Consider the following 24890-nt stretch of genomic DNA (forward strand, 5'->3'; position numbering starts at 1 on the left):
TCAGAGCTATATTGTGGTGCGGAGATCTGGAGAAATTGGGTTGTGTTATACTCGAATTTGGTTAAATCGAAATAGATCAGTCCGAGCTCGACAGCGAGATAGTGAGTGAGACCAATCGAGGGGCAGATATCATCGGAGATGAGGAAGAAGCTCGGCACTCGGTTCCCCGCGGTAAGCCCTCTCTGCGATCCCTGCTTTCTCATCATTGAGATCCATGAGGAAGAAGGAGCGGATAGGTTTTTTTTCCTTATTCCCCATATTTATAGGAGATAGTACAAATGTGATGTTAGATTTTTACCCCATTTGTACTAGGATATTTCTTGTACTTTACAAGTGCAGTCTTTTTGTCTAATCGCCATCTGACTCGGTTGACTAAGCTTTTTTTGGCTAGAATCAATGGAGTTAACTCAGTCGGATGAGCTTAGTCGATAGAGTTTGGTCGGTTGATCAGTTCGATTTACTATTTTCGATCTCTAGTGAGGAGTCTTTCGGATCTCCACTCAATGGTCAAAGATAATTTTAATAAACCGGCTTTTCCGTGTGGTCGGCTCCACTATGGAATAGACTATCACATCAAGCCCACTAGCTGGACCTCATTTTCGATATGACGACTTGTGTTAGATCACTCGATCATGTTCGTGTTCTAATCGATTTTATGACTTGGTCGATTTTAGACTAATTGGCTTGACTCATAAGAAACTGTGGACGAGTCATGCGGAATCAGAGCTATATTGTGGTGCGGAGATCTGGAGAAATTGGGTTGTGTTATACTCGAATTTGGTTAAATCGAAATAGATCAGTCCGAGCTCGACAGCGAGATAGTGAGTGAGACCAATCGAGGGGCAGATATCATCGGAGATGAGGAAGAAGCTCGGCACTCGGTTCCCCGCGGTAAGCCCTCTCTGCGATCCCTGCTTTCTCATCATTGAGATCCATGAGGAAGAAGGAGCGGATAGTTTTTTTTTCCTTTTTTTTCCTTTTTTTTTAATCTTTTGTAGTATCCATGTAGGAATCTATGGACACGAGAGAATCTGTAATTTCTAGGGTTTAAGATCTATTAGGGTTTTTTATCTGGAGTCGTCGCTTCTCATCTGATCAGTTAGCTTCTTGTTTCAGTAATTTTGAGCTGCTTATGAGTGTTTTGATTGTTGGTTCTTCTTTGTGTTCAGTGTTTTACTAAGGAATTTGGGTTCTTGCCTCTTACTTCTTTTCACTTTGTTCAAGTGCGGGGAGAAAGTTTTGCAGTTATATGATTGATTTGCTTAGCATGCTTTGTTGATCGGTAGGCTTAGATGGCTACGAATTGCTGGTGGTCTGCTCTAAAGCGGTGGAGTTGGCCGCCAAACAGAAAGTTTTAGGTTAGAAGCTGGCCATCTTTGAATTAAAAACTTGCTCTTCTATTAGTTTTCAGTCGATTGGATATATGTTGAGATTATTATTTAAGCATGTTTCATTTTTAGTAAATACGAAGCCTTCATCATTTGAGCTAGTCTTGCTTGCTCCTATGGACGGTTCGATTCTAATAAATAGGATTTATTCTAGTTTTGGTGCATTTATATACACACCACTCAATTCTTATGTATTTAAATATCTAACCTGTAAACTTTGATTTTTTACATTTAAACCACCCAATTCTCTTTATATACACACCACTCAATTCTTATGTATTTAAACATCTAACCTGTAAACTTTGATTTTTTACCTTTAAACCACTCAATTCTCTCATATCATATAAAAATATCACCATTTTAACTTTTAAATTGTGAAATACAAATTCTCATGCATCGGTAAGTTGGTACATATGTAAAAATTGATGTTTAGTTGTTATACATGTAAATACATAAGAATTGAGTAGTATCATGTATGTATGTAAATCTTCGTAAAATATTTCAAGCAATGCATGGAAATTTAAAGCTTTTCACAATATAAGAGTTGGACTTGTCAATGAGCATTGAGCATGTTGTGATGAGAGCACCAAAGTTGATTGTAGAAACATCACCAATTGCGAGTATAATTTGCCACAAACGAACATAGAAAAGAAAGAAAACAAACGGCATAAAAAAGACACCAATATCCTTGCCTTTAGGCTTCAAGAAAATTACATTCACAGAATTTTGGAGAGGACTCAATCCATATCAAAGAAACCAAAAAAAGTGTACAAAATGAAATAACTCTCATAAGCCCTTAAAAATTCCTAACTACTTCAAGTCTCGAAACAAAGAAAACCCCTAAGAACAATCTCATAAACAAGATCACTTCACCACAATGTTCTCCTTGCATGCACCTTTGAACTCATTAAAATATTCAAATAAGTCCCAACCTTTGGGAGGGTATTTAGATGAGGATTTGACATAGATCTCCCTTCCTAACATATTTAATTGCATGTCTGTAGAGCAAGCATCTTGAAAATGAAATAATGAAAATTTACTAAGAGATTGCAAAGACCATGTAATTTGAGTGCTTTACAGTTAGTTTGAGTGCTAGTAGTTTAGAATAGGAAGAAATTGGAATTGGAATTGGAAAGAAGTAGAGTAGGAAAGAGGATAGAAAAGACAGGCAATAGAATATGAAGGTATTGGAATTGGATCGAAATAGAAATAGAAAAAGTGATAAAAGAACAAGCGATCAAATTGAAAGGAATTAAAATTGGAAAGAAATAGAACTAAGAAAGGGGATGGAATAGTCAAGCAATAGAAAAGTAATGAATTGGAAAGAAATAGAAATAGGGAAGGGGATGGAGATGGCAAGCAATAGAATAGGAAGAGGATCATCTTTAAGGGGGATTAGATTAGACATAAAGGAGGGAAAAGGGGCGGAAATTCCTGCCCTAAGCAGTCGGCCGGTCCAGCCTCTTGCTGGATTAGAATATGTACCGGCTGATTTAGGGCCGCCCAAGGAGTCCCGCGTCAATCTTAAGAGGTTGGGAGAGTTTCGACTTTACCCATCGAAGCTTCTGGTTCTTCGTCTGTTGTTCTGGCCTCACCGAGTTTCCATTGTCTACTGCACTGTTCCCCAAAATTTTGAAAGAGTTTTCTCCACTTGCGAGCATTCATCCATATCGAACCGCTATCTCAAGGACCCCTCTATTGAAATGAGCTGGCTCCGAACCTCCTCGATGGTGGTGGCCTTGGCGGTATGATATCGGCCGTGATATGTTGAAATGCTCTCCGTCGTGGTTGTCCCGTGCCAGACAATTATCTCTCAGTCCTCTCATCCTTTGTCATCACCAAAATTGGTCCCACTGATGCTGCTCTGCTGGCAAGGGCTCCTGTGATTTCGGGCTCTGCCGAAGGAAGAAGGATGATGCACTTGCCCTCCTTGGTGGAGTAGGTGTTTTTGAAGCAATCGTGCTGAGTCCTATTGTCAAATTGTCATGGACTCCCCAACAAATGGCGACAGATATTCATGGTGACCACGTCGCACCACATCTAATCCTGCAGCTGACGTCTAATCGAGAACTCCACTAGACACATCCTATCAATGTTGACCCTGTTTTATTTCTTCAGTTTTGTTAGCGAATATGACTGGGTGTGCCTCTGAGTTATGAGTCCCAATTGCTCCACTATCAGTGTATTGTCATATTTATAATGTTCCCTCCATCGATGATGAGACTTTTCACCTTCCTGTTCATAGTGCAGCGGGAGTAGAATATAATATAACAAAACCATTGTGAATCTCTCATATCCTCGGTTTGTAAGACTCGTCGAATGACTAGATCCTCTCCTTCATCTGGTGGGAGATGGTATGCGTCACCTTGTTCCTTAGCTGCCTCCTCGTCTCTAACCTCCTCCATGGCATCCGCGCTCTGCTCAAACAGTTGGAGGTGATGTGCAAATATCTGTGACATTTGAAGCATTGTCTGGCGATTACTGTATAGGTTGAGCTACTCTTTTTCGGTTTCTTCCCACTCTGATCCGACTTGTCATTTCTTTGTTTGGGCTTTCTTCTTCCTCCTGAGATATCCTTGTTGGTCATGGTAATTGTTGGTGACTAGCAGTTGCTGCTTAAAGGATGATTACTGCCTGCTCCGTTCTTGTTGTCTTTTCACCTTCAGGGCTAGAGTTTGAATATCTCTATGGATCCAATATGGTTGTAGCTACACCAAGTTGCTAATAGTGAGCTTCAGGACCCCAAGATACCGGGCTACAGTGTGCTTTTCTGGCTCTGCCGGCTTGCATTATCTGTAAGTGGTCAAATTGAGTTGTGAACTCCTCTATTGAAAGGCCTCGTTGTTGTAGATTGTGAAGTTTCAGAAACATGTCCTGGCGGTAATGAGGTGGAAGATATTTTATATGTGGGAGGTGCTCTTTTTCAACTTGACGACCACCAAGTTTACCCACTTATCCTCTAGCACATCCTTATATTCGAAGATTCTGAATCTATGCCTCCCTTAAACACTGTCAGATCCACTTTGATGTCGAAGTCCTTGTGATTTCATATGTGGGTCGATTTAGGGTGTTGAAATCTCGGAAGTCCCTTATATCCTTTGATACCTTTCTCTGCCTCCGCTGATAATGAATCCCAAAGTGGCGTGGCATGTATTCCTTGTCGTTGATGTCGAAGTCCTTGCCCTTCGATTCTCTCAATCTTGGTCGAGGGTTCTCTCTCCCTGGATCTCGTCATCCCATTCAGCCTGTCTCTATTGCAGACGACTGATTTCCTGATGTATCTTGTGTTGGGTAAGTTCTGATACTTATCTTCGTGGTGGCATGATTATGGTTTGAGTTTGGGAGGTGGGTTGAAGGCGGGAAAACAATGAAAATGGGAAGAAAGAAAGAGAACTCTTTTTTTTTTTTGTGGGGGGAAAGGGGAAGAAAGAAAGGTAACTCTTTTTTTTTTTTTTGTGGAGGTGGTGTGAGTGAGGTGGATGCTACAAAACCCTAGGATAGGTCTAGTGTTGGGTTAGCTTTGATATCAAATGATACCGGAGCTAACCCAAACCATAACCAAACAACAAATATTATTGCTGAACTTCAAAGAAAGTACAAGACGACTCTTTAATAGAAATAACGCAGGAACATACAAACAGTAAGCAACAATGATGACTGCAAAATAAGGTAATGACAAAAACTTAAAAGATAGAAACGAGCACCTCTAGAGAATGGCAGCAGATCCGGATGGCAAAAAGGAAGCTGCTGTATGCTGGCTGGTAGCGGCTGTACTGTCGGAAGGTCCTGGAAGGTTGGCGTGGTTGTTGGACTTCAGCTGGATGGTTGAAGAGCAACTGGAAACAGGACTGGCTACTGAAAGGCGGCGGAATGGCCAGACAACACCTGGAACACAAGGAGTGGCTATTGTAAGGCGGTCGGACGGTTGGACAGTAGCTGGAAACGGAAGGATCAGCTGCTGGAAGGCTACAGGATGGTTGGACAGCAGCAGGAAATGGAAGGACCAACTGCTGGAAGGCGGTGGGATGGCTGGACAGTAGCGGGAACTGGAAGGCGGCGAGATGGTTGGACAGTAGCGGGAACTGGAAGGACCGACTGCTGGAAGGTGCGAGATGGCTGGACAATAGCGGGAAATGGAAGGACCGGCTGCTGGAAGGCGGTTGGATGGCTGGACAGCAGCAGGGTAGAAAGATGGCAGCAAATCATAACCGGAATAAACGAATGATAGCTATCCCCGCGGGCTGAGTTACAACCGGAACACCCCTCAAACCTTTGGAGAAGATCACCGCATCAGACAAGTTACAGTCTGAGAACCTCTCACTACGGGTACAACCCTCGGAAGTGAGAAATGCTGCAAAGGCAGCAAACGAAAATTAGAGACAATCCAAAAACTAACTCTAAAGCACTCAAACAACACATATAATAGTCGCTAGTAGTTTAGAATATGAAAGAATTGGAATTAGAAAGAAGTAGAAATAGGAAAGGGGATAGAAAAGACAAGAAATAGAATAGGAAGGAATTGGAATTGGAAATAAATAGAAATAGGAAAGGGGAATTGGAATTGGAAAAAAATAGAAATATGAAAGGGATTGAAATGACAAACAATGGAATAGGAAGGAATTGCAAAAGGAAAGAAATAGAAATAGGAAGGAGATGTAAAAGGCAAGCGATAGAATAGGAAGGGGATCCTCTCTAAGGGGGGATTAGATTAGGCGTAAAGGAGAGAAAAGGGGCGATAATTCCTGCCCTAAGCAGACCAACCAGTTTAGCCTCCTGCTGGACCGGAATCTGTCCCGGCTGATTCAGCCGGCCACCCATGGAGTCCTGCGTCAGAGGCATTACTCTTTAGCTTTTCCAATAGATGGAATGGTTTATTTATTTATGGGAATTTTACATACATAGCACCCAATTCTTATGTATTTACATATCCATATCTTACATCTCATCTAAACTTTCATATTTACATACCTAGCACTTTGGTGCTTTAAACCTTTGCAAAGGTATTTTCACTTTTAAAAGCTGTAATAGTTTTATCTTTGATGTGATATTGAAGATTTGTATGCTATGCGTGTAAATATGAAAGTTTAGATATGAGATATGCAAATACAATAGAGCTGTGTGCTATGCATGCAAATGCCCATTTACTTATTTATTTATTTTCTTCTTTTAAGTTCTGATTGTTTGAATCTTTAGAAAGAAGACTTGAGCTTTAATAAATTTTTGTATTTTGGTAGTTGTTGTGTACAAATGCTTGCATGGAAACATTTAGCCTATGAAGCTCAAAAGCTAGTTCTATATATTTTTATCATTTATCCAACATGTCGCTAATGTAGATTTTTTTTGTTTAGTGCCAGATTTACATACATACCACTCAATTTCTATGTATTTACATATCCAACACCTAAACTTTAATTTTTACATACATGCCACCTTACTATGTTGCTATGCATGAAAATTTGTTTTTCATTTTTTGAAAGTAAAAATGATGGTATTGTTGACGTGATATGAAAGATTCAGGTGGTATAAATGTGAAAAGTAAAGTTTAAGTGTTAGATATGTAAATACATAGGAATTGGGTGTGGGTGGTAGCTATGTAAATGGCTCTTTTTATTATATGGGACTAGTATTGATACTATGTCACTGTGACTTTCAAAACTGATTTTCCTAATCCCTCTGTCATGTTCAGTCAAGAATAAAGAAGATAATGCAAGCAGACGATGATGTTGGCAAGATTGCATTGCCTGTTCCCATTTTAGTTTGTAAGTTATAAAAATGAATTTATTACAAAAAGTTCATTTTACTAACCTGTGACAATATCTGTTAACTCGGTTGTTAGTTAACTGATTATGCAGTTTTTCCAGGTTTCATTTTTAAATTTACCACTCTCCAATTTATATTCAACATTTATGATTTGCATGTACCAGCTTTGAAATTACTATTGTAATGTGACTTTATTATAGGCCGGTTTAATTTTCTTTTTCATGCATTGTGATGGCGATGATTTTAACTTTTATACTGTTTATTTAACATTTTTTTTATTTTTGACGCTTTATATTCGTTAGTGCCGTTTATAAGATGGTACTTATTGGTATAACATGAACTTTTTTATCAATGAAATATTTTTTTCATAATTGCGGTTGAATCCACCTGTTGATTTCCAGAGAAATGGGTTTGCAACCTTCAATTTTTTTTTTATTTGATTGAATGTTAACTTGCCAGGTTATGCTTGGTATCTGTTGAGACGTGCTGAAAGAAATAAGAGCCATTCACATACATACCACCCAATCGATATGTATTTACATATCTAACAGCTAAACTTTAATTTTTAAACTTTACCACCCAATCGATATGTATTTACATATCTAACAGCTAAACTTTAATTTTTTACATTTATACCACCCAAATATTTCATATCACATCAAAAATACCACCATTTTAACTCTTAAAAAGTGAAGTACACCTTTTCATCCATTCCTCTCAACATTGTTTTCTCTAGCGGCATACTACTCCATGTCATGCCACTGTAAGTTTGCCGATCATCCGGTTATGGAAGTTTCCAAGTGGGGGGTTCCATTGCATGAAAAGAAATTTCTTTTTTTATTTCTTTTTTGTATTTTTTGGTGGTGTCCAGCCCTTCAAATCACTTTGAGTTTGATACATGAATTATTAAAAATTTATAGTGATATCAATGATGTTTATTTGTAAATCAATAAGACGAAAGTGAAATTTTAAGTGGACTTCAGAAGATATGTGATTGTTCTTTGTAATCACACTAGCACTATCAAAGATGTTGACACTTCATCTTTGAGTTTTCAGATTTTTTGGTGAAACTTATTGATGGCTTCTAGAGATTGTAGAATTTGGTATGCTCGAGAAAAATCTCTCTTTCTCTTTGTGTGTGCATGCCCATTCTATCGATCAAACTATCACAATTCTTCTTAAAGCGTAATGTGTAATGCTATCCTTTTTTTCTTTTGGGAAATTTACATATGTTGCAGACAATTCTTATGTATTTACATATCTCACGCGAAAATTTTTCATATTTACATACATAGCACTTTGGTGCTTTAAACCTATCATGAATTTTTTTTTCATTATTTTTGAAAAATGATAATATTGTTATTTTTGATGTGTTATTATTTGAGTGTTATGTGTGTAAATATGAAAGTTTAGGCGTGAGATGTAAATACATAAGAATTGTGTACTATGTAAATACTCTTTTTTTTCCCTTTAATTCACATAAGAAAGCGATGCTTTTACAGTTAGAGTTATCATGAATTGAATGGGTATTTGTATGTCTGCAGACATGCATAGACCTTATCATGTAATATGAAGTGATGAAAAAATGCTTGTAAATCGAGAATGCTTGTGATATTGAGAGATCAGTTAGAGATTAAGAGATGGATAAGATGTGAAGCGCGGGAGAGTGAAGATGAGGCACTTGTGAAACAAGCAGAAAAGACACCAAGAAACTTTATGGAGAAGAAGCTTGTGAGTAATAAAAAATTGAAAGATTTACGTACATACCCTCAATTCCTATGTATTTACATATCTAACACCTAAATATTAATTTTTACATACTTACGACCTTACCTATGCATAAAAATGTGTATTTTATCTTTTAAAAGTTAAAATGGTGGTATTTTTGGTATGGCATGACATAGTTTGGTGTTTTAAATGTAAAAATCCAAGTTTAGGTGCTAGATATGTGTAATTACATAAGAATTGGGTGGTACTTATGAAATTTCCCCAAAAAACAATTGCCAATAGTAGTGATAACTAGCGATAAACATGGAAGAAATTAGCGGGCAAGAGAGTGTGCTGAACAGAACCATTGAAAAATGACCGACTCCAGTGAGAGAGAATGAAAAATTAATAAGCTACAAATAAGAGAAACAACTAGTAGAAGTAAGCTGTCATGCCGTAGTTATTGTGGAAATGTTGAATCGAATCCTGAAATTTCAATCAGGTTTTTGTTCTGGGCTAGAGACGACTGCACAACACTACCATAATTTGGCAGAGTGACATGATGCGCACGTTTCATGGCTAGTGAGATTTTAATAGTGGTTATTACGCCTCTCATAAATGATCACTAACAATAGAAAATCATTTGAAAATTGATCCCAACAAATGCAAATTTATTAAGAATATGCAATTGTTGTTAACTTCTTTCATCCATGTATGCCTTCTCTATCTCTGATTACAAGTCAATATTTAGAATTTCCATTACTCATTTTTATAAAATGGGCCACATCTCTTGTAACCTTTTTATGCTTGCACTTCTATCCCATAACTCTCTTCTTCCATAGTAGTTCCTATGTGGAATGAGAAGAGCCAAGAAAGAGGTCCATGGGGGAAAGGAAAATAGTAGAAGTTTTGGGGCAAAGGAGTGAGGTATTTCTTTCAAAAATGTTAGTGTGCAGTTGTACCCTAGAAAGAGGGTGATTTGCACTGTGGCGAACCAGACGTCAACCACATAAGTATAAGTGTCGATCAAAGAGAGTACTTATTTTTGAGTCTGTGTATCAATCCCACGGAGAACTTGTTAATTTCCAAAAAGGTGAAATTTCTAGTTTACTAATCCTAGGTCTAATTTAGAGAGTCGAAAATTTCTGAGTTTAAAAGTTTCTAAAATCCTAATTTTGCAAAATTAAAATCCTAAGGAATGAGAGTAGTGTTTTCTATCAAGGGAGAGAATCTCCCTTGAATTGGTCCTAAGAAACCTAGAGTTATCCAACTGATTCTAAAATTGTCCACAATTGGGAGCAATTCAACTCGCCTCTTCTAAGGTCATAAGAACTTCTTGGGTTTTATATTACAATTTTGTCTTCTAAACTTGGTAAAAAATCCTAAGATTTCATGTTTTCCTATTAATTGCACTATCATAGTAAGAATATTTCTATTCTCCTAGAACATTTTATGTTAATTTAATTGTTCCACTAGCCTTTTTCTGTCGTTTTGATGACAATAGATTTTAACATTCTAAGTGACAAATTTGGAAGTAAGTGAAGCTTGCAAAGTGAACATATCAACATATTTTAGAAGATTTTAACAATCACATAACATGGATAATTCTAAGTTACTTAGATTATCAATTCAAGGGAGGGAAGAATTTAGTTCCTAAGCACGAGAAATGAATGCAATAGAATTTCCAATTAAAATTATGAAAATCAAGTTTCACAATAGTAAGAACAATCAAACCCGATAAATTCTTGCTTTGCTCCGCAGGGATTCTCCTTTACAATATATCTCCGCTTAACAACAACCATCATCTTAAAATGGTTAAATTAACTCATTAATCTCTCCCTAACACTCTTACACACACTCTCAAATTCCCCTCAACACTCTCACATTGTTTTGCGTTAGGAAAAATAATCGCGACCGCTCCCCTAATTCATTGATTTTAAAGTTTTTACATCAATCGTATTGCCAAATGGACATTAAACCTCTAAAATTTCTGAAAGTCGGTATTAGATACCTAGGCACTTAGCACTAACTTGGAGCGTCAATTTTCCGAGTTTTCGGTCTTGAATGGCATAAAGGGATATGTTTACGCGCCCACGCGCCAGTGTGGGCGCCAAATTTCTACTTTGGGGGCCTAGTTGTTGCACCGACTTTTCTTCTCGATTCTTCAATCTTCTCCTGGTTTGAGTGCCTCCTTTCCTTGTTCTCGGTTTCCCTAATCGAATGAGTGCTTTTTCTGGTGCCTAAGTGCTCTGGCTGGGAACCGTTTCGTCTGAAATTGAATTGAGATAAATTTGCTCCAAATGCTCCCCCTTGCTAACTTGCAACCTATAGCTTGTAACTTGCAAAGGCATGTAGAAATACCCTGATACAAACAACCAAGAAAATATAGAAAATAACATCACATATTTCTTACACATCAAATCTCATGAATCACATAATAGAAAAGAATAGTTGTATGTAAGTATATATATCACATCACATGTTCATAGTAAATAAAGACCTCATTTAGTCACAACATAAGCACATAACTCCAGCGTCACATCCATAAAAATATTCAACACAAATAACATTAAGAAAAAACACGCACACAACAAGGAGTAACCACAACACTGTAGTCAACATATTGAAGGGATAAGATGTCTTCGCCGTAATTTTCACCAGCAGCATCATCCTCACCCTCATTCTCCTCCATGGGCTCGACAATCTCTCCATAGTAGCAGAATGGTGGTGCATCTTAAAGATGAATAGTGCTAGGTTCCCTTTGTTTATGGCTGTGCCATTTCATCTCTCCAAGTTTATTGAAGCCTATACTTGGTACTCGCAGTCTCTTTGGTGCTGATCAATATAAAAATTGAGCTTTTGGTCCATGTCATGCTCATTGTAGAATTGCAATATCATCATTCTAGGTGACCTGCTTTGTAGAAATGGAGGTAAAGAAGGAAAAGGAAGGTTGGGGTCGGGAGTGGGCGGATCTAGAACTCTATCCTCTCTCATAAGAAGCCCTCTCATATGTCATTGCTAGGTTGGAACTATTCCTCCCAAGACTCATACTTCACCCCAACCTTTAAAAACAACAAAAAATCACTGAAGAGTGCTCAAGACCAATCATTGTACCCCCCTTAATGATGTTATGAATGAAAATATTAACGATACTCCCAATATCTATGGACCTTTCCTTCTGTATTAAAATAGTTTAAAATCACTCTATCTCGTCACCTCACTCATCTTGATCGGAGGGAGAAATTTGGCTGAAATAAAGTAATGCCACTCCTTCAACTCGACGTTCATAGCAGAGACAAGAAAATTGACCAATTTCTCGTCATAAGAATGCCAAGAGCTACAAAAATCAGTTAAAAAGGTAATAATCTGAATTAAATCAGCTTCAAAAGGCATGAAAAGGGAATATTCATCATTGGGAATATCAGGGAGGCCAGAAAGAGAATTGATTTTCGCAGAACTTATATTAATATAAGTTCTAGCATTATTTTCATTTGCATAAAATAGTTTACTCTCACTTCTTTGAGTTTAAAATTAAGAGTTACATCAAATTATTTCTTTGAAATATACTAGGCGCATTTTTTAAACCGAAATGCATAATTAACCTTTCATAATTCCTTTTAGTTGTACCGTTCTTTGTTCATTATAATTTAGAACCAACGTGTGGTTCTGCGGCTCTTTATCCAGCCCACAAAATGGGCAATTTGACAGATATACTGAAATCTGAAAGAAACTTTGTTAAACTTTTCTTCAAATATGTGTTACAAATTGAACGCATGCTGATTTCCCGTCAAACAACAACATAAGGTATTAAATTGTGTTGTAATAAACTTCTGGATCCATTGGCTTCCAAGGAAGAAACACTTTCTCCCAACTCTCATAAGGTACTTGCGATTGACTGTATAGTAGGAAAATAGTGGATGGATGCCCTAATCCAGTTGTAGATCCATTGACAATCATACCCAAAACCAATCCAGTTCCAGGTTTCGATCACAATTGTATTGGAATGACAAATATACTATGGATCCAGAAGTTTTTTGTGATTTCTCGTCAGGTTCCTTTGAAATATACTAGGCGCATTTTTTAAACCGAAATACATAATTAACCATTCATAATGTTCTATGGGTGTTGTTCCCCTGTTTTATGCTGGAGAATGTCGGGCCAGAAGTTGATCTTTGCATTCAAAGACGACTTAAATCTCGCAAGAAAAGAAGTGAGTAAATTTATTTCATTTTAAACTCAAAACACAACATTCTCCTGCATAAAACAGAGGAAACGTCATTCTCCTGCATAAAACAATTTATCTTTGTGACTACATTTGATTTACATCAAAATTAAGAGTTACATATGTAAATATATAGGAATTAAGTGGCATGAATGCAAATGACCCTACACTTTTCATGTATATGTAAACCTTCTTAACTATAAAATTTGCAAGTAATTTCTTTTCCATTTTAAAGCTGAAGCTTTAAAATGAGCAACTAAGAAGGTGGCTAATAAATAGGAGAGAGAGAGTAAATTAAGAACAATTAATTTAGCAATCTCACAGACGACGGCGATCGTGAGCTTAAATCTCGCACTAAAAAAATAAGCTTGAGCATTATTTTCTTGTTGACCTCACTTTTGGTGAGGTCTAGTTTCCTCCTTAGTAGCTTAGGGTCTAGCCATAAAACTTTCCTGTTGACTATTCCTGGAGGACTAGTAAAAAAAACTCTCACCATTAGAAACTCTAAACTTTTCTTTGCTTATAAATCTTTGTAGTTAATTAAAAGGATTGATTTAAAGAGAATTGATTTTCGCAGAACTTATATTAACCTACTTCATCCTAATGAGAACTTCATCCTTATGCTCTCTAGTATTGGCATAAACTCTCTAATCACAGTAATTATTGTACCTAGGTCTAATCTCTCCCATTCCCTACCAACAGTCAAACTTTCTACCCTACCCCCAACTTCAATAAATCCTCTATGGAATGACTTTTTTTTGGAACCAAAATATCATTATATCATGTTGCTGCACCGGTACTAATGAAGTTTTTGGCATCCAATGAAAAGGTGAAATGACAAGTGAAAGCGATAAATGCAATGGAAATACTAAGAAATCCCACCTCTAGGCCCGTGAAAATCCTTGGTGCTCCTATCTCACCCCTTCTTCTTCTCCTCCCTTTTCTTCGTGCTTTTCTTGATAGCTAGGGAAAAAGACTACGTGAGATAAAAATGAATCGAGGGAACCTAATAAAGGAAAGTAGGTTGGGCGCCGGGTTTTTAAGGTTGAGCGCCTAGGCGCTTGATTGGATCTGTGAAATAGGTGAGGTGCGCAAGGAGTGCTTGTGGGAGCGTTGCAGTGGTAGTATCTAAGGAAGCTCAAGGTTTTTCAGTTTAAGCGGCGCGACCCTTTACATCCTGGAGGAAGCGGTGGAGCGCCAGGCTTGTGCGCGGTGGCTTTCAGGGTAAAATTCCCAAGGTCAATTATTTTCCCAAAGCAACATCACACTAATAAAAATCAAAGCAAATCAAGCACACACAATTAAAAATATTAAACTAAAGCAAACTAGCAATCAAATAAGTATTCGAACCACAAGATAACGCTTGGGTTGCCTCCCAAGTAGTGCTTAGTTTAGTGTCCTTAGCTAGACAATATCAAATCATACCTGAGTTTTCACCATGATTAAATTGCCTTTTTGATAAGCCAATATCAACTATCCAAAATTCTTGATTCCCAGAGGCTTTCTTACAGTATATGTCAGTGATCCCAATTTATTTTTTTAATATATTTAATTTCTCACAACTTTTTTATCTCCAACTCTCTTGTGGGGGGATAAATAGGGGTAGAAATAGAATTATAAATTTGAAAAATTAATTCTTGGTCTTAAGATCTAATAGTCAATTTCCCTTTTTGCAAGTTAATATTGGCCATGGTAGTTGCAAGAAATTATCTTCTTAGTATAATCAGGATCACAACATCTTCCTCCATGTTCAATTCAATAAAATTTGTTGGGAAGATGAATTTATCAACCTTGATTAGGACATCATTTATAACCCTCCTAAAATAAGTCAAAGATTGATCTATCAACTGAAGGGTCATAATGGTAGGTTAAATCTATCATAGTTCTAATATCTTAAATATTGAAAAATGCATTAAATCTGATACTCACTTTTAAATCACAGAATGTCATCTAAAGAAACTAACTTGTATAGTGCATGAAATAGTGAAATTATTTGGATACTTAAGTTTTTGTGATAGTTTTCTCTTAATTATATCACTACACTTTTCACTAAGGGCTACTATTTCATTTCTTCCAACTTGCGTTTTTTATTTAATGTTTTTCAAGATTTTAACATAGCTAGATGTCTAATCAAGAGTTTTATCAAATGAAATGTTAATGGTAAGCTTCTTAAACATTTCTAAGAACTTAGAGAACCGATGACCCAATTTTTTTTTGGGTAGTCTTTGAGAAAAAAGTGGTGATGATATCTCAAATTCTTTCGTAGGAGGTGAAGGCGTTTTCCCGAATGAATGTTTTTCAATAGGTCTCTTAGGCTTAAACTCTTTTTATATGCTAGACTCTTCCCTAAATACCTTCTTTAACTCTTTTCTGCTTCTCAATCTTATGGCATTATGTTGTTCCTTTCCTTTGTTCTTAGGATTCATCTTAGTGTTACTTAGTAACAATGAATGAGCTAATTGCAAAATTGTATCTCTATGTTCCTTATGACTACAGCTTGATTGTGTATTGGATTTCCCATTTGCAACTCTACTTCCAATGTTAAGGACCATAGAGATACCCTCCTAAAATAAGTCAAAGATTGATCTATTAACTGAAGGGTCGTAGTGTTAGGTTAAATCTCTCATAGTTCTAATATCTTAAATATTGAAAAATTCATTAAATTTGATACTCACTTTTAAATCAAAAAATTTCTTCTAAAGAAACTAACTTGTATAGTGCATGAAATAGTGAAATTACTTGGATACTTAAGTTTTTGTGATAGTTTTCTCTTAATTATATCACTATACTCTTCACTAAGGGCTACTATTTCAATTTCTTCCAACTTGCGTTTTTTATTTAATGTCCTTCAAAATTTTAACATAGCTAGATGTTTATTCAAGAGTTTTATCAAATGAAATGTTAATGGTAAGCTTCTTAAACATTTCTAAGTACTTAGAGAACTGATGATCCAATGTTTTTTTAGATAGTCTTTGAGAAAAAAAGTGATGATGGTCTCTCAAATTCTTTCGTAGGAGGTGAAGGTGTTTTCCCTAATGAATGTTTTTCAAGAGGTCTCTTAGGCTTAGACTCTTCTTTTATGCCAGGCTCTTCCCTAAATACCTTCTTTAACTCTTTTCCACTTCTCAATCTTATGGCATTATATTGTTCCTTTCCTTGGTCCTTAAGATTCATCTTAGTGTTGCTTAGTAACATCCCTTGGGATCTCTGACTCAATGAATTAGCTAATTGCAAAATTTTATCTCTATGTTCCTTATGATTGCAACTTGATTGTGTATTGGATTCCCATTTGCAACCCTACTTCCAATGATAATATCTTCTTTTTAAATTGAGGATTAAAGTGAATCTTGGTGGATAGGTAGGTCCCAGGTTGTTGTTTCTCTGATTGTTCCAATTACTTTAGGTATTAGGTCTGTTACTATCCAAAGTGTAATTTTTTACGTTTTGATTGTTAATCCAATTAAAATTTGAGTGATTTGTGCTTATTGGGTATGTTGTTTATTGCATTCAGGGACTCTAGATCACTAGGATCAACAAACTCACCATACATATTCACTTCAATTGTTGGTGAACTTGGTGTAAAATTTAAACCTAAGCTGTCTAGTTTTCTCAATATAGTGGTTACTTATGAAGTCAAAAATGTTAACACATCAATTTCATAGGCATTGAATATTCATCTATGGTTTATTCACTCAGAATGCCATTGGAAATTGTTGGTGGTCATCTCTTTATAAGTGTATAGACCTCCTCAATAGTTTTAGACATTAAAGTTGGCCAGATGCAGCGTCTGCAAAAGACCTCAAAGATCCTACTAGCCCGTTATAAAAGCCTAAATAATTAACCATTCAGGTAGAGCATAGTATGACATTTTCTAAGCAACTTCTTAAATATCTCTTAAGCTTAATAAATTGACTCACTCTTTAACTGGGTGAAAGAATTTAATGTCATTTCTAAGCTTGACAACTTTAGAAAGTGAAAAGTACTTACTCAGAATTTTTTGCGTTATATTAGTTCAAGTGGTGATAAACCCTAATGCTAAAAATTTAGTGTTATCTTAGTCTTATCTCTAAGTGAAAAAGAAATAACTTAAGTCCAACTTCGTTGTTAGGGACACGTTAAACCTAAAGGTCGCACATAATTCAAGAATGTTGGCTGAGTGCAAGTTAGGGTCTTCAATAAGTGAACCTCCAAATTGGTTATTTTGGATCATTTGGATTATGACAAACTTCAGTTCAAAGGTATCGGCTTTTACGACAGGGTTATTGATATTTTGGTGAATCTATTCTACTGAAGGGTTAACATAGTCCCTAAGTGGTCTAAGATGAATATTTTCTTCTGGAGGGTATGCCATTGCTCCTAATTTCGTGTTTAAGTTTTATATGTTTTTAAATTTTTTGGTAAATTTTTTTAATTTCAAGGTCAAATGAGACTAGTTTAACGGTTTCAATCCTACGCATACACGCATAGGACTAACTAGTGATAACCCTAAACTAACAAAATAAACAAATATAGGGTATAATATACATAAAACAACAATCACTCTTAAGCCATAATGTGCAATAAATAAATAAAAAATCACAAGTCACAAAATTTTTACAATTTTTCAACACGATTTATAACAACACAATTAATGAAAGACACAAATAACATACAAAATGTCAATAGCAGTGTGAGCTTCAAATCTAAAATTCAAATTTTCAATTAAATTTTCATAAATTAAAAATTAAGGTCGTTCCTCGGCAATGACAATAAAAACTTAATCCACGTGGCGGTGAAGTAGACTCCAACGATGTAAATATACACGTCCATCAAGTAGTGTATGCATTTTTTTAGTATGTGTATCCATCCCATAGAGAACATGTTAATTTTCATGAAAATGAAAGTTCTAGTTTATTAATCATTGTTCTAGTTTGAAGAGTCAAAATTTTTAAAATTTTAAAGTGTCTAAAATCCTTTTGCAAAAGTCAAATCCTAAGGAATGAGAGTAGGGTTTTCTATCAAGTGAGAGAATTTGTCTTGAATTGGACCTAAGAAACCTAGAGTTATGCAAGTAATTCAAATATTGTTGACAATTGGAAGCAGGTCTACTTCTTAGCCTCTTCCAAGGTCAATAAGAAGACTTGGGATTTCATATTACAGTTTAGGGTCTGTTTGGGGCAGCTGTAGCTTATTGAATAATCTACTGATAAACTGATTAAAAATAAGCTGCTGATAAGTTAGGTGCGGTGGTTATTACAAATTTTTATTTTTTTTGGAAAAGTCAGATCGTTGTCAATAAGCTTCCACTGCACCTAGATAGACGTTGTGTGAAAACGTTGTTTTCTACGTTTTGAAAACGCATAAGCTGCCAAAACGCAATTTATCCAAACAGATCAGATGCATTTTCAAAATGCCACCGCACTAAATAAGGTGCCCCAAACGGACCCTGTCTCCCAAACCATGCAAAAACCTTAGGATTTTGTGTTTCTTTATTGATTACACTATCCTAGCAGCAATATTTGTTTTCGCCTAAAACAATGTATAATTTTTTCACCAGCATTCTTCAGTAGTCCTAGATCACAACGTATTTTAACATTCTAAGTGGTTAATTTGGAAACAAATAAAACTGTAAAGTAAACATATCAACATATTCCAAAAGATTTAAATAATCACATAACATTGATAATTCTAAGCTAGATTACCAATCCAAGAGATAGATGAATTTAGTTACTAAACCCGATAATTTTTTTGCGTCACTCCACAAGGATTCTGCTTTACAATGTATCTCTACTTGACAACACTCTTATAGTCTTACAATGTTTAAATCAACTCACTAGTCTCTCCCTAACACTCCTCTTTCTCAACTTCCCCGCAAATCTCTCTCATAGCATTTTGGGATTGGAAAGATAGTCAGGGCACCCCTAATTCTTTGATTCCAAGATTTTTAAACCAATGGTATTGCCACATGGACACCAAACTGCCAAAATTTCTCAAAATCAGTGTTGGACTCCTAGGCGTCAGCGTGTAGAACAAAATTTTTGAGCTTTTAGACTTGCATGGTGTAAAAGGATCATGTTCATGCGCCTAGGCGCCGATGTGGGCCTATTTTTCTGCTTTGGGTGCCTAAGCACCTAGTTCTCAGTCCTTCACGCGTTTCTTGGTTTGAACGCCTCAACTCTTGGGTAGAGCGCCTTCTTTTTGGGTTCTCGATTTCCCTAGTAGAATGTGAGCTTCTTATGGTGCCTAAGCGCTTCGGTTGAGCGCTGGGACGCCAGAAAATGAGTTAGGATAAATTTGCTTATAATGGACCCCCTTACTAACCTGCCATCAATAACTTGCAAAACATACAAAAATACACTGAAACAAATATAAAAATAATATAAATAATCAAGAAAATATAAGAAATTACACCACACATTTCAAACACGTCATAGGGCTAGTTGTTTTTTGTCGAGAGAGGAAGAAGAGCATGCATTGAATTGATTTTGAAGAAAAAATATTATAATCCCACAGAACTCAAGAAAATGAGTTTTGGGACCTCCCAATAAAACTTTGGAGGATTTACATACATACCACTCAATTTCTATGTATTTCAATATCTACCACCTAAACTTTAATTTTTACATACATGCCACGTTACCTATGCATGAAATGTATATATCACGTTTTAAAACTTAAAATGGTGATATTTTTGATGTGATATGAAGAATTTGGGTGGTTTAAATGTAAAAAGTAAATTTTAGGTGTTGATATGTAAATGCCTAGGAATTGGGTGATATGCATATAAATGCCCCTAAAATTTTTTTCTTGAGTATAAAGAGAATTACAAATTCCAACCATGCCTACGCTCTATTGCTAATTTGCTAGTCCGTATGAATAAATTAATGAGAAGGTAAATATATTTTTATCTTCACATTAAAACATGGATGAATGCATTTCATCATGATGGAGAGGCTGAGGAATGCCAAAGTTCATGCAGGACTGTAACTCTCCATGAAAGAAAGTGGGTCATGCCAAATGTCAAAGGCTTGGTTATACATGGCAGCACGTCAATTAAAGTGTCATTTACATATATACTAATATACCACCCAATTCTTATGTATTTACATATTATTTTTTGCTTTTACAACACCTAAAGCCTTCGTATTACATCAAACGTGTCACTCTATTAACTTTTAAAAAGTGAAATACACCTTTTCATTCATAGGTAAGATGGAATATAAGTAAAAATTGAAGTTTAGATGTTAGATATGTAAATCCATAAAGAATTGAGTCGTGTGTATGTAAATCTTCCCAAATTAAAATAAACTTTCTGTTGACCTTTGGATCAATTCCCTATACAATAATGTTTTCCACTGGAAAATTGCAGTTAAATCTCATTCCACAAAATTTTAGACTTCTGAACTAGTATTGGCTGCTTAACATTGATCGTCGACATCCGTAAATATATAATATTCTGGACTTCTCACCTGCTTATAACATTGCTTGCAGATGTTTCAGTCTTCTTATAATTACATGTTGGATGTTTCAATATTGAATCATTTTGTAATTGGAATATTTACACGTAGCTGCTTATTTTCCTAATATCTTACATTTATTTTCCTCTTTCAGCAAAAGCCCTCGAGCTATTTCTTCAGGACCTATGTGATAGGGCTTATGAAGTGACTACCCAGAAAGGCGCAAAAACATTGAATTCTTCACACCTGTAAGTTGACCGTTAGAATATTTTTTGTCTTACATTTTGCTGCATAATGATGCTGCAGATGCCTATTTTATATTTATGGTTTTCCTTTTTCCTCTTTTTTATTAAAATAATTTTCTTATATAAAGTAAATATTGTTTTTTATTAAAATAACTCTTGTATCTCTTTTGCTTGAAGCCTATTGAAAATGAAAGCTTAAATTATTCCTGCCATGCCTAATGAATTGATTTTGAAACCTTCTATTCATTAGAGAGGTAATTCAGTGTGCTCTCATAACTATTATTCACTAGAGAGTTAACAGTGTGCTCTCATCTGGATTTTAAAGTTAGCATCTTGATTTACAGTGGTGGCCAATGATTTATGGTGATGCATTTAGGTGATGGTTTGATCTCCACCTTCAAGTTAGCTTGGGCCCACTACAATATCCTCTAATTCTCAGTGAAAATGACTAATTTTAACCTTTAATTGTAGACTTGTTCTACCGGAGGAGTTGCCTCCAAAGTGATACAGGGTTGGATTTGATCATTTGATTGTATCTTTTGAGCCAGATAATTATACTTTCCCAGTTATGAATGTGCCTAGAAATATTCAGTTAAATTTTGCCCCCAAATCTTAGATTTCCTTGTACAATTCATACCACCTGTTTTTTTGACTGGCAACGTCTAGTTCTACTAGGACTGGTGCCAATGAAAGAAGCCAGAGAGTGTAGAGTGGATTGATTGAAATAATTATAAACGAAGCCTAGAACATTCAATATAGATTGATGGGATAGGTGGTTCCTCAGAATAGTCAAAAAAAGAGGTTATCATTATAGTATATATATTGAAAGTCACTGATATGAAATGTCCTTCGAGAGAAAAGCCTAATGTAGTTTGCTTCTAAAACAAATTTGATAATATTATTTTTAGAGTCAATGTGCCCATCAGAATGATAAAGAGAGCAAATCTGATAAGAGCTTGCTAAGGTTGAAGTTATGGGGTTTGGATGGTAGGAGGTTAGGGGCTTGTAGTAATGAAGATGTCCAAGGCGATGGTTGAGGTGAAGGAAATAGTGTTTGAGCATAACTAACTGAGAAGAATTCCTCACCAAGGGATTCGACCAAGGAAAGGCCTCCAAGCTGTCCAAGCAAAAGGTTCTATGTTGCACTGATACGAACATGGGGGCACGGATACGTGGTATTTTTTTTTATTAAAAATATATGACACTGATATTTGTCAGATATGGAATTATAATATAAATTATGAATGAATTGATAAAAATAAAATAAATAAGAAGAAAGCAGAGTTGATGAGAAATTTAATAACTTTAATTTTCAAAAGTTAAGGGATCCATAGATATATTATTTAATTTATGATATAGAAAAAATAAGCACTAATTATTTTGTATTCATCAATATTAAGAATATCTTAATCAACTATTCACTAAACGGAATAAAAGGATTAATTTATTTGACATGCATTTATACATCACCTCCACTGCCATCATTATTAAATTTATAGCTTTCAATCTAACTTATCAAGAGAAATGTTTGCAATCTCTAAAATTCTTATATCATTGAATGTCTCAAATCTATCTCATGCAATATCTCACATCTTGTTATCATGTTTCCATATAATTTGGAGTCTTTCTTGATAACTTTTAAATATAAAAATAGAATAATTTTTAAAATTTTAATCTTAAAAATATTTTTAGAAATTTTGATTTACACTCGTCTCTTTTTTCTAAATATTATTGAGACACTTTTATGTCATGTCCAACACACATTGAAGTTGTGTTTGTGTTCGATACTTGTCTGACATTGCATCATATCTTACTTAGGATTGTTTGTGCATCATAGAACACGTCGAAGTCTTCCACATCAAATCTAACAAATAAATAATTCCATTATGCATAATAGGGTTCAATTGAATAGATATGAATTCCAATTTATACATCACCCTCCACTATCATGATTATTAAGTATATAGCTTTCAATCTGGCTCATCAAGATAAGTGTTTGTAATCTCTAAAATTCGTATATCATCAAATATCTCAAATCCATCTCATACAACATCCTATCATGTTCCCGTGTAATTAGGAGTCTTTCTTGATAACTTTTAAATATAGAAATAAAATATTTTTTAAAAAATTTTAATACTAGAAATATTTTTAGAAATTTTAAATTTACACTTGTGTTTTTTTTCTAAATGTTATTTAAATCAGACACTTGTATGTCATGTCTAACACGTGTTCAAGCTTTATTTGTGTCTGATACTTGTCTGACACTACACGGCTCTTTAATTATGATTGTTTGTGCATCATAGAAGAGGTTGAAGTCTCACACATCAAATCAAACAAAACAATAATTTCATTTACGCATAATAGTGTTCAATTAAATATACATGAATTCCAATTTATACATCACCTTCACTATCATCATTATTAATTTTTTAGCTTTCAATCTGACTCATCAAGAGAAATGTTTGCAATCTCTAAAATTAGTATATCATACAATGTCTCAAATTCTTCTCATGCAACATCTCATATCTTGTTATCATGTAGACATGTAATTTGGAGTCTTTCTTGATAACTTTTAAACATAAAAATAGAATATTTTTTTAAAATTTTAATCTAAAAAATATTCTTCAAAATTTTAAATTTACACCCGTGGCTTTTTTCTAAATATTATTTAAATTAGACACTTGCCTGTCTTGTTAAATAGAATATTTTTTTAAAATTTTAATCTAAAAAACATTCTTCAAAATTTTAAATTTACACCCGTGACTTTTTTCTAAATATTATTTAAATTAGACACTTTCCTGTCTTGTCTGACACATGTTGAAGCCGTGTCCGATACTTGTCTGACACTACACCGCTCTTTATGTAGGATTGTTTGTGCATCATAGAAGAGGTTGAAGTCTCCCACATCAAATCAAACAAAACAATAATTCCATCATGCATAATATGGTTCAATTGAATAGACATGAATTCCAATTTGTTCTTTGAAGATAAGAAACAAATTAATAATTTCCATGAAAGTTACTAACTACAAAATAAATAAATAAATAAATAAACTTCTATGAAGGAGTTGCTGGCCACAACTGCTTTGAAATTTGATACTACTCTTTGAATTGTGTATAGGTTTTTTTTAGCCTTGAATTGTTTGTGGTGTGCCAACCAAATTTAGATTTGAATGGGGGAGAGTTTGCCGATGCTATCCAAACCACCATACTTTTAACAATTACATGAAACAATCAAATCAGCTAATTACATGATTACTGTATAGTGATGAGATTTAATTTATGATTTTTTTCATGGTCATATGCACGCAGCTCGACTTTCTGCATCAGATGTTATGCTTTCTTATGATTAAAATCACCCAATTAATCTTCTATTTAACTTTCTTTTTATCTTTGGCATTAAGCTCAACAAATATATGCTCCACCCACCTACTGCACCATGCAATTATTCATCATCATTATCCCAACATAGTAATTTATCCTGTTGTCATATGCGGCGCCTACTTAGATCAGTTTTATGTATCCTCATTATACTTAAATTTCACTTGGGCTGTTATATATAATTTATTAAAACATCAGCCAACTATCTGGACCTTGAAGCATGAAATTTAAACAAAATAGCTAGGTCAAAAAATTTTGGAAGATTTACATACACACCACTCAATTCCTATTTATTTACAAATCTAACACCAAAGCTTTAGTTTTTGCTTATATGCCAAAAGCTGTATTTCACTTTCTAAAAAAAAAAACGATGTTTCTTAAGTGATAAGTGAAAGATTTGGGTGGTAGAAATATGGCTAGCAAATTTTAGATGTTGGGTATGTAATTACATAAGAATTGAGTGGCTTGTATGTAAATACCCCAACAAATTTATGCATATATATATATACACATCTAACATCTCAACTTTAATCTTTTACACATATGCCACCTTGAAAAGGTGTATCACTTTTTAAATGTGAAAAAATTTTGGTATATTTTAGGTGATATTATACATTTGGATGTATACATGTAAAGTTTAGGTGTTACGTATATAAATACATAGGAAATGAGCGGTATGTTTGTATAAATGCCTCTATATATATGGGGGTGTAAACGAGCTGAACACGAGCTGAGCATGAGTATAAATGCTC

The 24890-nt window shown here is 35.0% G+C and overlaps 1 protein-coding gene across 2 annotated transcripts in view; it reads left to right on the forward strand.

Annotated features, from left to right (window-relative positions):
• LOC110024593 (dr1-associated corepressor-like) overlaps positions 1 to 24890 on the forward strand; it is a 26258-nt gene continuing 1368 nt past the window's right edge. The window contains exons 1-3 of one of the 2 annotated variants that reach the window (XM_020724652.1): positions 1 to 171; positions 7075 to 7147; positions 20668 to 20761. In XM_020724652.1, coding sequence (XP_020580311.1) covers positions 139 to 171; positions 7075 to 7147; positions 20668 to 20761 — 200 coding nt within the window. In that variant the 5' untranslated portion in view covers positions 1 to 138. Of the gene's footprint in view, positions 172 to 724; positions 892 to 7074; positions 7148 to 20667; positions 20762 to 24890 lie in introns of those variants that run through there. The other variant, XM_020724651.1, reaches the window with a different exon arrangement.

The sequence above is a fragment of the Phalaenopsis equestris genome, unplaced genomic scaffold, assembly GCF_001263595.1.
Source record: "Phalaenopsis equestris unplaced genomic scaffold, ASM126359v1 Scaffold000261, whole genome shotgun sequence".
NCBI lineage: Eukaryota > Viridiplantae > Streptophyta > Magnoliopsida > Asparagales > Orchidaceae > Phalaenopsis > Phalaenopsis equestris.